Source organism: Spinacia oleracea, chromosome 1 (assembly GCF_020520425.1).
Source record: "Spinacia oleracea cultivar Varoflay chromosome 1, BTI_SOV_V1, whole genome shotgun sequence".
Taxonomy (NCBI): Eukaryota; Viridiplantae; Streptophyta; class Magnoliopsida; order Caryophyllales; family Amaranthaceae; genus Spinacia; species Spinacia oleracea.
Genome location: NC_079487.1, coordinates 130,375,692 through 130,389,363, shown reverse-complemented (window position 1 = coordinate 130,389,363; position 13,672 = coordinate 130,375,692). Strand labels below are relative to the sequence as shown.

Here is a 13,672-nt window from a genome sequence, read left to right as displayed (position 1 = left end):
TGGTAGCTTGATCAAATCGATCAATATTTTCACATTCCACAAAGTATTTTAAAACAAGTTGCAATCAACAATGCCAAAAAATTAAAAAGTACAATGATTATCGTTCACAATGTTATCATCTCGGCTTTTGAGTAGCTATCATTATCCATGATTTAGGGCATTGTAGCTTCATCTTGATTCTTGAACTGTACTACATCGTTTGTATCCATTTGCTTCACGTGATTTTTTACAAAATTAACTTTTTCTATTTAAAAAGTATTTTTTATTTAAAAATTCGGATTTTAATTAGAATATGAATTAAGTGATTTTTAAACCCTCTTCATTTTTTTTTTGTGTTATAAACACCCTAGTTCACTTTGATACTCCCTCTGTATTTATTTAAGAGATACACTTGTCTTTTCCGGCCGTATTTATTTAAGAGATACACTTGCCATTTTTAGTAACTTAGCAACCCCACCATCTAATTAAATAATATATCTACACCCCACTCCCACCTCCCACTCTCTCAAATGACATGGTCCCCACTTGTTTTTCTTATTAAAATATCTACTCAACCCCACTTGTTTTATTACTTTATTTCATTCAATTCTTTTTCTTAATGCCCGTGTCCGGCCAAGTGTATCTCTTAAATAAATACGGAGGGAGTATTTGTTTAAAGATTTATATTTATATATCTGCTCCAGTGGCTAAAAAAATATTTTTGGGAAAAAAAAAAACCATAGTCAGCACTCCACTACTCCGTAGTACGGAGTAATTCTGAAACCAAAAATAAAAAATAAAAATAAAAAACCCCCGTTTTTTTGACGGATCGCAGCAGACTCAACTTCGATGGCTTCATCGGCGTCGTCTTCTTCCTCCGCAAACACTCACTCTCCTGCATTTAACAGCACTTAATATGAATCCATCAATGGCGAAGCCAAATTGGATTCTCTCTCTCCTAATACTATGCTGCTTCATCTTCCCCTCCGTCCTATTCGCCACCATTGAAGAAGAATCACAAAAGGAGGAGTTCAACGAAGAACTGCTACTCAAACCTCTGCCCGATCGGAAAGTTCTAGCTCATTTTCACTTCGATTCGAAAGCTAATTTCTTCTCCTACAATGGCGGATTTCATCTCCACCTCTTTCCTAAGGCTATTTATCAGCTTGTATGTTCTTCTTTAATCATCTTCTTCAAATTTAATGATTTCCGAAGACCTTTTATTTTTATTTTATTTTTTGTGTATGACATTTTTAGGTTTTGGAAGATGAATTTTGCTAAGTCAATTATTATGTTGATTAGTGCTGGTTTTTTGACAAATGATTGAATTAACTGTAGTTGCTTATTGAAATTGGAAATTTGCTAATTGTTATTTGCTTTTGCTATATTGCTGAATGCTGATAGTGAAATTGGTTGCTATTTCTGAGTTGGTCCATTGAAATAGAGAAATAATTTCTGCCTTTTCCATATGTAGAATTCTACTGTTGGTAAAATTTACTACAATAAGCTCAACTGTGATATACGCAAATGATTGTCTATGTAGAAGACATATAATCGCCGAATGCGAAAACGTGTGACGGTTTTTATCCATTATATGAGGATTGTTTCCTTTCCATGTTTGGAATGGTTGGTAATGTACTAATGTGTCTGTAGCTTTTGAAATCTATTGGATATTTGGAGGTTCTTTTCCCTGAGCTGATATTGACTGAAGGCAGTACATCCAATACACACCAATACTTGTATACCTTATCTGTTCTCGTATACTCAAGGGATTCACTAGATACAGGTTCCTATTCCATTTATTAATCTATGGTTGCTTGTAAGAAGTGTATAATTGACTTACTCAAAATCAATGAAGTAGTGCATAACTGTGGCTTGGAGATGCCGAGCATCTTAAATTGCTTCGACTACTAGTAATTTGTTGGATAGTTTACTAATGTGATTCAGATTAAGCGTTGTATGTTCAGATGCAACTATGGCATTGACATTGCTAATCCATAAAATATTATGATTATTATGTCTGAGCCCTTGCCCTCTCCCTCTCTCTAAGAATGTTGTGGTTTGGGCTTTCCTTCATTCTATTATAATATAATGGTTGGTGCCAAGGAATAATTCACTGACTAAGATAATTTTTGTTTGCATAATTTCACCTTTTTTTCATGTTATATAAAAGGTATTGTTATGTTCGCATTGCTTATAGTGTTTTGAAAAGATTGAGCTTTCTGCTTTGATATTCTTTGGAATTATCTCAAACTGTTAAGATCCGTCTTTTCCATAGAATCTGTTGGTTGGTCAAGATATGTTGAGTGATACAACTTTGCTGCTTTAATCAGGTCCATAAATTTCATGTCAAGGAAATGGAGCTGTCTTTCACCCAGGGTCGCTGGAACTATGAACGCTGGGGTGGATTTGATCCTATTTCAAGTAGTAATGCAAAGCCTCCAGGAGTAGAGTTATGGGCAGTTTTTGACGCACCACCATCTCAGGTCGATGCTTTATGGAAGAATTTAACTCACACTCTTTCGGGTCTATTTTGTTCTTCGATCAACTTCCTTGAGTCTTCAACTACATATTCTGCGCCTGACTGGGGATTTCGGGCATATTCAGGCAGTTTGAGGTATGGTACATTGCCCCGTGAAGCCGTTTGCACAGAGAACCTGACTCCATGGCTAAAGTTGCTTCCATGTCGAGATAAGGCTGGCCTTGCTGAACTAATGGATAGACCATCTATATATCGTGGATTTTACCATTCTCAGAGGCTGCACTTGGTTTCTAGTGGCTTTGGTTCGAATAGCGTTGATTCAGAAATTGAACTTGAACAAACCCTTACTGTTGTTCTACAGCCTTCTACTCAAAGATGGGCAACGAGTTATAGCACTGGTTCTGCAATGCAACCAAGTTGGTCCTTAAGAACAATATTTGGAAGGGAAATCAACAAAAAATGTATTCTTGCCAAATCTAGCAATGTGTACCTTCAACTTGACAGAGGCCTAGTCTCTGAAATGAAAAAGAAAGGATTTCGCCCTGATTTTGCAACTTCTGATATTTCCATCACTAATCCAGCGTTTGAATTGTCACCTTCCCCTGAGAAAATGATTAGAGAAGTTGATAACTTAAATGATGTGGAGTCATCTATTCTGTATGTGTTTGTTATCGAGAAATATGTTGATGCTAAACCATTTGATTTAGTACTAACTTGGAAACTTCCTGTAGCTTGGTCTTGTTCTCAAGCACCATTACTTGCTAATAGATTCTTGATGGGAAGTGGTAATGAAAGGGGTGCTATAGTTATCTCACTGAAATCTATTAATCATCATCAGAGTTTGGTGGGTACTGGTGCTTATGGGGAAAAGTGCAACTTGCATATCAATGTTTTTCAAGTTGTCCCTTGGTATGTTAAGGTTTATTATCATACATTACGTATATACATTAATGGTCAAGTTCAACCTGCTGCAAACGTCACCAGGAAGATGCGAGTATCTCCTTCTGAAGACAAGGTTTCTCCTGGAGCATTGGAGCTTGCCTTGGCATTTCCCTGCAGTATGAAGTCAGCCGAGCTTTCTCTGGACTTTGATAAGGTAGGCCTGAAATGTCTTTTCTTTATGTTAGTCTATCGCCTTTGTGTCAGTTGAATAGAGTTCACATGGGTTTTCACTCAATTTATTTTAGTGGATGTCATCAGAATCTACATGAATCAAGAAAAGTGCATGGAATCCTAAAAGGAGTGTGCTTAGCTTGTACATGTATCTCTCTGTATGACATCAAAACAAGAGTGGTTTCTTCCTCTAGAGATACATTGTTGGAAGGGTGAAAGCTGTGATAGGTAAATGCCTTTTTATAATCTGTTGTCCAGTTGAGGATGGATTTTCTTAAAATTGGCCTAATGAATACCGCTTGTTATTGCGTTTACTGCTTGTCTATAAAAAGTAGTTGTAGAATTGTCCAAGTAGCATGACCTTCGGTGGACTTGCCATGGCTAGAACCAGTTCGTTCAAATGCTGAACTTGGTGTCTTGACTCTTGATGACACTTCATATAGAACTTTGAAGTCTATTTTATTGAAAATTCTTTGAATTGCATTTGCATCTCTGAATTGAGTGTGTTTTCCTCATTGATGACCTCAAAAGCTCTCTGAAGGTTTCATCTTCACGGGCTGATAAATGTCCACCACTTAAATTAGCAGCATTCACCGTCTATTGTGATGAGCTGATGCCATATGTTCTCTTTCACAATAGATGACGAGATGGGATACAATGAGGCGTCTAATGGAGATGCTTTGAAGTAGTCACTCTATGATCCACCCTACCTAAGCTTAGTGACTACTATCCGCATGTACACACATATATAGATAGGATTTTCAATAATTTCAACTTGCCTCGTGTAATAATTTAGTGATGGAGGTTGTTCATGGGCCTCTATCATAATTCATAAACTTGCTAGTGTTTCACCTGTTGTTTCTGTGACATAGTTACAGACCAATGAAACTACCATTGATGTGTTTCTTCGTTTAAGGGAGCATTATACTTTTGCTTTAACTTCTGTTATGCTGACCCCATATGTGGATCGTGACAAAAAGTCAGTTTTTCTAGGCATTTGTCTTAAGAGAGGTTACTGGAGTGTGCCATGTGCATAGTAAATTTTCTAGGCATCTGAGGTTTTTCTTACATGATATATATATATTTTTTTTTTACTTGACTTACTTCATGATATTATTCATTGGCTTCAGGGATTCCTGCACATAGATGAATACCCACCAGATGCAAATCAAGGCTTCGACATCCCTTCAGCTTTGATCAGTTTTCCTGATTTCCATTCAAGTATAAGCTTTGCTGAAGATTCAAGTTTGTCCCCTATATTATCAAGATTGAAGGTAGTCCGATACATTTTAGTACTCTCTTCTCTCACTTGGTTCAATTATTTGCTTATCTGATGGTTTCCTTTGACTGCAGAAAAGAAGTCCTGCCTTGGCTTATACAGAAGTGTTGCTCGTGCCGCTAACGACTCCAGACTTCAGTATGCCTTACAATGTTATCACAATTACTTGTACAGTGTTTGCTTTATATTTCGGGTCACTGCTCAATGTACTTAGAAGGCGGGTTGACGAGGAGGAAAGACGGTTGGAAGAAAGAGGTAAATATATAGTTACTTGAAAGGCATTACTAATTTTTTTTCTTCAGTACTGTTTTCCATGATATAAAATTAATCCCCCCTCCCTTCTCCCAGAAAAGAAAAATGAAGAAAAGAGCAGTCCATGTATTAATCTGACAAATAAATTTCAGTTGTAGTAAATCTGCAACAGCCTGAGATTTTCAATTTGTCTGTGATTAAGGATTATCAATTTCTCTTTGGCTTCCTCCTTTTAGTCTGGACTGCCGTCATAATGGTGTCAGGCTGATCATAAGTTGAAATATGCCATGAGAAGAAATAGTTAATAACATCCTCAAGGCGGCAAAACTTTTTATTTGCCTTCTAAAATATGCCCATCTTGTGACTCTTGTCAGCTAGCAGGAAGAAAAATCTGAACTTTCTAGTACCCTGGACAATGGCTCTTCGCGTATATTTGAACTTTCTAATGCCTTATATGATTTGAGAATGAATCTTGATATATCTTTCATGGTCTTGGTTAGTTCTGCTCGTGGCTTGATGAAACCATCTTGTTATATTATGTTCAAAATCTGTGATCATTCTCATTTCAGTGATTTCACTTCCCCTAAATCGAGTCACAGAGGATGTAGGATCATTCCATCTCCGCTTCCTGACGGGGAAATGGAAATCCCGCTTTCTCCTTCCTGTGGTTTCCTCTATTACCTCAAAATCACAAATGTAACTAGGAAAATGGAAACATTGATTCTTCTTCTTATCTGATCAATATGTGATAATTTTTTTCCGTGTCAAGTCTTGCAAACTCCTCTATAAAGCAAGAAATATGAATCTAAGCCTGCAATAAAAAACTTCTTTTATCCAAGATTTGTATGATTACTTTTTCGTTATGCTCCAGATACTATGGTAGTTTACAAAATTTCAGATATTAGTTAGTGCTAAAGCATGATCTTCAATGGAGAAGCTTAAACTGCTGAAGAATGCTGAATTAGCTTTTCCTGTCTTACTACTAACGAATTCCCCTTCTATTTCTGAATCTGGATCACAGCCAAGAGGAAGAGTGGCAAGCTCCGTCAGCAGTTACAGAAGTTGTTTGCCAGAGTGAGGGGAAGACCATTGGAGCAGCATCCGAATCCCTCAGCCCCATCTTCATCAAAAACTAATTCCAAGCTTATTATGAAGGTTGGATTGATGGTTTTAATTGCTGTAGTTTGGCAATATTACTTGAGATGAGTAGAAAATCACCAATTAAAACTGTTTTTTTCCCTTCCCTTTCTTCTTTGTACTACGTGTATCTGTTAAAACAATGTTGATATTTGATGTAGAGATGAATAGAAGTAACCAATTTTGTTTTTTTTTCAAAGAGTGGCTACGGAGTCGATCAGAAGTCCAAGTCGGTCAGAATTAACCTGTGAGTAAGATTATCGGCTGATACTAAAGAAGGTTGTACTGAACCAATGTTGTATTCTGTATTCTGCTAAATCTTCCATGTACAACCTTTCACTCTTTCAGTCATCACTAGCATGGATATAATAGTGTTAAAGCAAATCCCATGCACTAAAGTTGTCCTACAAACAAAAAGGGGGCAGATAATTACATGTAGAACGAACAGGCTCAACAAATTGAACAAGAATTGGAGAGGCAAATTAGCAAAATATACCAAATTCCATTAGGCTATAGTTACTTGGCTGAGGAAATGAAGTTGAATTACAGAGACATGGGGGTTTACTAAATCTATAGCCCTATTATACAACACAATTACACAACATTTCGGCAATGTCTTCGACATATTGAGAGAAGTGGATTGGCGCAATTTAGATGGTTGATCATAGAACACAATGAACATGATGTACTTTAAATAACAAGTATATACCTAAAAGAATATTACCTTACGCCTAAACAAGTAAGCTAGGTGTCGGGCACGGTTGGCCAACGTGGAGCTGAGGGGCAGGAGTTACATGGCGAAGCAAGCATACTACCCTTTCTTTATTAGTTAGTGCCCCCTCATTTCCTGTCCAGCCGCGGTACGACAGTTGAACTGGCGACACTAAAAAGAAGCATTTCGGGATTCCGATCGGCCGAAAGAGACGAATTCGTTAAAGATTGTTGGGCTTCACTTCTTTCACAAACGGAGCTGAAACAACTCAAATTACCCTAGAAAGAAATTCTCCGTGAAAAGAACATGAATATATTTACTCCATATAGTTTTTTGTTTTTCTTTTGGTGCAAATGAGCCACAAGGGCGGGGATGAGAATCGATCCCAGGATCACCTGGAACCGGGATGGAAGCTCTAACCAACTGAGCTATCCATCACTCTCTGTTTATACTTCTAATAAAAAGTAAAACATCGCATGTTCTTTTGTCATAATGTATGTTCTTTTGTCCTAATGTATGTTCTTTTACATGTGCACGTATGTTTTCTGGGTGTACCATTCTCATAGTACACCCTAGTCCATAGTAAACGGATTGGATAAATGGTAGCAAGACTAACAATATTAATAGGAACATTTTCTAGTTATTGTACTACTTAGCTTTCACAAACTTTTATTTACAAGTGGTGTACAATAAATATTGTACACATGAGTAAGAGTTAACTCAAGATGTTTAAAAGCTACTCTTATATATGTGAAAGTTATCTATTTTTAAGTGATAATTTTTTCATTTTAATAAAAAAAAATCTTCAAAATCTAATGTATAAAATTAATCATTTAACCCTTTAAAAAGTTTATCCATCAACTTTTTTTTAGATAATGTAAAAATTAATCAAAACGTATTAAAAGTTATAAAAAGTAGGTAGAAGTTATGTTGGTGTACAATGAATTTATTCCATTTTGCAACCAATTATACAATTATTCCCGATTATACTTTCCTTTCTTTTTCCCTTTTTCCCTTTATCTCGACCGGACCAAACGCCCCTTTAAATCAATCGGTAGAAGATATATACGGTTGTATGTAGAGATACATGCAATCGAGTATTCGAGTCAGTTTTGTATATTTACTCCTTTAAAAAACACATTTTTATTGTTTAAAAGCACATATTTACCGTTAAAAGCACATTTTTACACAAAAGTACATCTGCTTTAAAAGAACAATTATCATATGTGCTTTTTAAACTCTAAAATGGGTTTATAAACTGTAAAAAGTGTTTTTAAATTGTAAAATTGTGCTTTAACCCGGTTGCCTTAATTTGTGCCCTTAAATCATTCTAATACAAAACCCTTCTACCATCACAAATTCTTATTTACAATAGGTGTACAATAAATATTGTATACCGGAGTAAAAGTTAACTCAAAATGCTTAAAAGTTAAGCTTATATATGTAAAAGTTATCTACTTTTCACTTTTTCAGTGATAAATTTTTTCATTTTAGTAAAACTTATTTATTCAAAACCACTAATAATGTATATAATTAATCATTTAACCGTTTACATATTTATCTATCAATTTTTTTTACTAATATAAAAATTAATCAAAACTAGATTAAAATTACAAAAAAAAATATTAAAGTTATCTTAATGTACAATAAATTTATTGTACACCTTGTGCGCGCAACCCTTTTGTTATACCATTCTTCTATTTCCTCATTAAACTCCTTTTACCCAACACAAAACCCCAGGCAAGCGAAGTAGCCCTGAGAGTGTTCTCCATGGCGAAGAGGATCTTGGCTGCCCTCCATCACCACTTGATCCGCCCTCATCATGCTCATCTTCCTTCCCCCGTAAGATTTCTCTCTCCTCCTTCGATTTCCCCGTGTCGTCTAATTATTATTTCCCCAAAATTATTGGAATTAATGGTAAAGCGAAATGACAAGGATTTAAGGCACTAATTTGACCCTAATTGTTCGAATTAATTATGGATTTTTGGTTAAGTTAGATAAAATGTGTGGGAAATTAATAGTTTGACGAGAAACTGGGGAAAAAATGTCCAGTTTCTGATTCTAGGTTGTGATTTTTTGAAATAGTTCTGGGTTTTATTTGTTAAATTTGTGGAAAACGATTGATTAGACGAAAAGTTGGGGGGAAATGCTCAGTTTTTTAATCTATGTTTTGCTTTATATGTATCAAAATAAGGATTTTTCGAAAATCATTGGTAGCAACTTGATGGAGTTTCTGTTTAAAAAAAAAAAATTATAGATCAAAGAACACATTTTTCTTGAATAGTTTTACTTTATGAATGTGTATTAATTTTCTGGGTTTTGATTAAGTAGGCGGTTTCATATAGTCGACTGCTTTCAACAACCACTGTGACACCATATTCAAGTAATGGTGAAATCCCATCTAATTTGCTTATGCCCAAGAAGTCTGTGTCGATTGCAGATCATACTCAAGGTATGTGGATTTGCAGAAAAATCATCTTTGCAATGTTTATTAGGATAGCACTTGTGATTATTCAACTAGTGGAATAGGCTTAGAAATTGTCATGGTAATTTTGTCACCTTGAAACCTATGTTAACTTGGACTTTCCATTTCATTTTGAATGCCCATTTCGAATTCTTGTATGGATAGACACTTAACCTTCATTTGGGACTAAAACCAGCTAACCCTTCATAGAATGGCATAGTCCATTAGTCTGACACCTGGATGTGTCGACTCTGGTAGCCGAGTCAGATAATTGTAGCTTGAAACTTGTGAGGTTGCGATATGGATATCCTGTTTTATGTTTTAATCTGGTTATATATGGTTCCTCAATGTGCGTCTAATGTAAAGACAAGAGTGTGATCAAAGGGTAAAATTGATGTGGGGCGTTATCTTGACTCTTGAGTTTTGAGTTTTTTGGTCTCGTGAACCATTTGCAATACTAGCTGTAACCATTAGAAATCTTGTTTGGAGTTCAGAAGAATGAATTCTTTCTGTTGTTGCTGATTTATTGTGTTGTTTGTGTATAGGAGTGTACCAGGATCTGGTAATCCCTGTGACGAATTTTCATTTTGAAGATAAGGGACTTATGGCATTAGCTGGGGATGTGTTTGATGTACCAATCAGGAAAGACATTGTGCATAGAGTTGTGAGATGGCAGCTTGCCAAGCGTCAACAGGTGATTATATTTTTTGTACTTGGAAGTTGGATGACTACCCCCAGATGAGAATGAAGAATGAATAAAATAAAATTTAAACGGATTCAAAGATCAGTTTTTTTTTTTATTTAAGGGCGAAGGTCACTTACTCGCTTGTGTTGTTTTTTGCACCTGATGTCCGTGGTCCTAGATTTTATAATGGTTACGTATTAGGGAAGTTAATATGAGTGCAGCTCACTTGAGATGTTACTTTTACCTCTCGGTATGGATCCCTTCTCTTATGATCTTGTTACACAATAATTATCCTAATAAAGTATTTCATGTATGGATTTCAGGGAACCCATTCCACTAAAACAATCAGTGAAGTAAGTGGAACTGGGAGAAAGCCGCATCCGCAGAAGGGTACTGGTAGAGCAAGGCAGGGATCAAAACGTAGTTGTCATGTAATGGAATATTCTTCTAATCAATCCACTTTGCTGAAGTTTTTGCTTTTGACTTTGACCATGTAAAAATTACTTATTACTCCAGTAGTCAGAGCCCTCAGCGGTTCAGTGATATAAAATAATTTGTCAAATCCTATGGGAAATGACAGATGAGAGGAGGTTCTACCATGCATGGTCCTAAACCACGGAGTCATGCCTTTAAGCTAAACAAAATGGTTCGGCGTTTGGGCTTGAAGATTGCATTATCAGCACGTGCCACAGAAGGGAAGGTATGACTTCTCTCCTTCTCTCACAACATGCATCCAACACATATAGATGCTCATGGATTTAAGACCATGCAATATTATAGTGCCTAAAAGGATGTAACAAATTGTCCTTCCATCAATCCATCTTTTGAATCTCAAATATTTTGTATCCAACCTTGGAGATGCCTTAAGAATTAGGCTGGTCTTTTTCTTAATGTAATGCTACTAGTATGTGAATTTCATTACAGGTTTTGATGAATGAATTTTTTGCCTTTTCTTTATCACCTAGTGTTTATTTTTCAAGGCAGATAATATGGTGATATCTTATACTTCCTCCGTTTATTTTTACTTGCAACGTTGATCACTTTCACGCATGCCAATGCACAACTTTGATCATTATTAGGAAAATTTGTCAGAAATGACCTTTTAAAACACAAAAATTGTGAGAAAGGACCTTTTAAAAAAAAAGTTGTGAAAGAAGGCCCAATTGAATTTTTTTGTTGTGAATAAGGACCATAAGCCATATTCCGGTGGTCAACGAAGGTTTTCCGGCGTTGACCATCACGTGACACGCACGTGTATAACAATTTTTTTTTAAAAGTTTCCCTCCAAGTTTTCCCCACCCTCAACTAACTTATTCAAATCTTAAAAAAAAAATCGATTTTCTCTCTCCTACTCTGCTGCTCCTCCACCATTTTCTTCTTCCTTCCAACCACGAATTTCTTCTCCCCAGTTGAAATCAACTAAATTCGCGCAACCCAATTGCTTGCCAGTCCTTTTCGTACGAGATAACACTAAAAGCCCTAATTTTTTCCCTCAAATTTCTCCAATTTTTTGGTTCTTGAAATTAGTGTTCTTAGTGTTACCTAATTTCAAGAATCGGTTTTTTTTTTAAGATCTGAATAAGTTAGGTGGGGGGTGGGGGAAACATGGAGGGAAACTTTTTAAAAAAAATTGTAAAAATTTAAGACACGTGCATGTCACGTGATGGTCAACGCCGGAAAACAGTCATTGACCACCGGAATATGGCTTATGGTCCTTATTCACAACAAAAAAAAACCCAATTGGGCCTTCTTTCACAACTTTTTTTTTAAAAGGTCCTTTCTCACAATTTTTGTGTTTTAAAAGGTCCTTTATGACAAATTTTCCTCATTATTATCTTCAATTCTTTTTAAGCAAAAAATATAAAAAGTTAATATTTTAAAAATACACATTAAAACGAATCTAACAAGATCCCACATGACTGTTTTATCTTACGTATAAATCACAAACAATTGTCAACGTAAAATATGTAAAATAGTGTAAAAATCTCAAACGTTGCAAGTATTAAAAAACGGAGGAAGTACATATCTTAGTTGATAGTTTTTTGGGGGGTGAGGTGGGGTAGAGTGTTCCACTGCTTCACAAGTGCTTTAGGTCCTGCTGATAGCTGAAGGTTCTCACCTATCTGATCAAATAAAGTGTGTAAAATTGCTTGCATGTACAATTTAGTTCGGAAAGGCTTGAGCAACTTGATCTGTATAACCCTTTTCTTTATTGTGTAACTACATTGTGCTGTATTTTCGCAGTACATAATAGTAGAATTAGGGTCAAATGAGCATAGTGGTTAAAAAACAATAAAAGTTGTTGCTGTTAGTTTGTGTCAAACTATACTGATGTTTTTTTTTGCACTCGCGGAACACAGTATAAAGTTTAGGGGTAGCCGTGGTAGGTGCACAAATTTAGATATGAAAGGGGACATCTTTTCAGTTACGTACAAGTACAGGGTGTTTCTTGTGGAAGTTCTTTTCGTATATTTTTCTACATTGGCTGAAATATGAGTTTTGTTAGATAAAGTATTATTATCTCCACTGCTATTCTCAGTTAGTAAGCTATAAGTATTTTCTTTCATTGGCCATATTGAGTTGGTCATTTATGATTCACTATTTAGAAAATCTGCATTAATTAGTTTAGTTATGCACAGCTTGTGATTTTTGATGATCTGGAGGTCCCTACTCACAAAACCAAAAACATTGTTCATTGGGTCAATGGGCTGGACGATTCAAAGAAATTGCTGTTGGTTGATGATGGTCCTATTAATGAAAAGTTGAAGTTGGCTACACAGAACATACATTATGTTAATGTGTTGCCTTCAATTGTAAGTTACAACATTCTATCTTTTCTACCAAGTCTTTTCTCTCCTTCTAGCCTTCAAAAAGTTAATTTGAAGTCTTGTGATTTAGCTGCACATTTTTTGGTATATTAAAAAACCTTTCTTGTGCACACTGTTGAGCCATTTGTTTTTATTTCAGGGTCTGAATGTGTACAGCATCTTGCAACACGACACTTTGGTTATGTCTCGTGGGGCAGTGAATCGGATAGTTGAGCGGATGCACACCCCAATCAAACGAGAAGGAAGCAAGGATATGGTAACGAGTTGATTTTCTATGCACATCCCAATCACTTGATATGATTGTAGCCATATCTTTTCACGAGGCTTCAACCATCAGACAATTTTGCAGCTAGAAATGAGATTTATTTTCATATTTAACCCTTTTCTCTTTAGCTTAGGATGAAATATACGTGTAGTTGTGTCAACCACCCTGGTTGAACTGCGAGCATGCATTACTTAGAACATCATGTGGTTTTTCTTGAAGCTGTAATTCGTTTTAGCTCATCTGGTCAATGAATAAGGAACAACATCTCTTGAGTTTGATTTCAGAACTTGCTTTATGATGTTGGTGAAATCAGTTTCTTTGCCTTGACGTTTTAAATTGTTACAGAGTACCATCCAAGTTTCATACAGTTCGTTTGTCCATGAACAATCCTAGGCGCTTTCAGTTCAACCCATGTGGAATTTAGCAATTTTACGTAGCATTTTATGCTGTGAGCTTAGTCTTTGTCAGGGAAGATA

The 13,672-nt window shown here is 35.8% G+C and overlaps 2 protein-coding genes across 2 annotated transcripts; both read left to right on the top strand.

Moving 5' to 3' along the window:
• The first annotated feature begins 701 nt into the window (after positions 1–701).
• On the top strand, positions 702–6,471 carry LOC110803604 (uncharacterized). Its single transcript, XM_022009129.2, has 5 exons — positions 702–1,147; positions 2,313–3,557; positions 4,705–4,848; positions 4,928–5,108; positions 6,127–6,471. Exons 1-5 carry the CDS (start codon positions 896–898, stop codon positions 6,309–6,311), a joined length of 2,007 nt encoding a protein of 668 aa, XP_021864821.1. The 5' UTR covers positions 702–895; the 3' UTR covers positions 6,312–6,471.
• Positions 6,472–8,657: 2,186 nt separating this feature from the next.
• On the top strand, positions 8,658–13,494 carry LOC110803586 (uncharacterized). Its single transcript, XM_022009118.2, has 7 exons — positions 8,658–8,796; positions 9,286–9,406; positions 9,964–10,112; positions 10,427–10,534; positions 10,684–10,803; positions 12,743–12,916; positions 13,071–13,494. Exons 1-7 carry the CDS (start codon positions 8,725–8,727, stop codon positions 13,197–13,199), a joined length of 873 nt encoding a protein of 290 aa, XP_021864810.1. The 5' UTR covers positions 8,658–8,724; the 3' UTR covers positions 13,200–13,494.
• The last annotated feature ends 178 nt before the right edge of the window (positions 13,495–13,672 follow it).

Coding starts and splice junctions, on each gene's coding strand:
- LOC110803604 (XM_022009129.2), top strand. CDS start 896: ATGAATCCATCAATGGCGAAGCCAAATTGGATTCTCTCTCTCCTAATA. Junction 1,148..2,312: donor CTAAGGCTATTTATCAGCTT/GTATGTTCTTCT, acceptor TGCTTTAATCAG/GTCCATAAATTTCATGTCAA. Junction 4,849..4,927: donor CTATATTATCAAGATTGAAG/GTAGTCCGATAC, acceptor CTTTGACTGCAG/AAAAGAAGTCCTGCCTTGGC.
- LOC110803586 (XM_022009118.2), top strand. CDS start 8,725: ATGGCGAAGAGGATCTTGGCTGCCCTCCATCACCACTTGATCCGCCCT. Junction 8,797..9,285: donor ATGCTCATCTTCCTTCCCCC/GTAAGATTTCTC, acceptor TTGATTAAGTAG/GCGGTTTCATATAGTCGACT. Junction 12,917..13,070: donor TTAATGTGTTGCCTTCAATT/GTAAGTTACAAC, acceptor TTTTTATTTCAG/GGTCTGAATGTGTACAGCAT.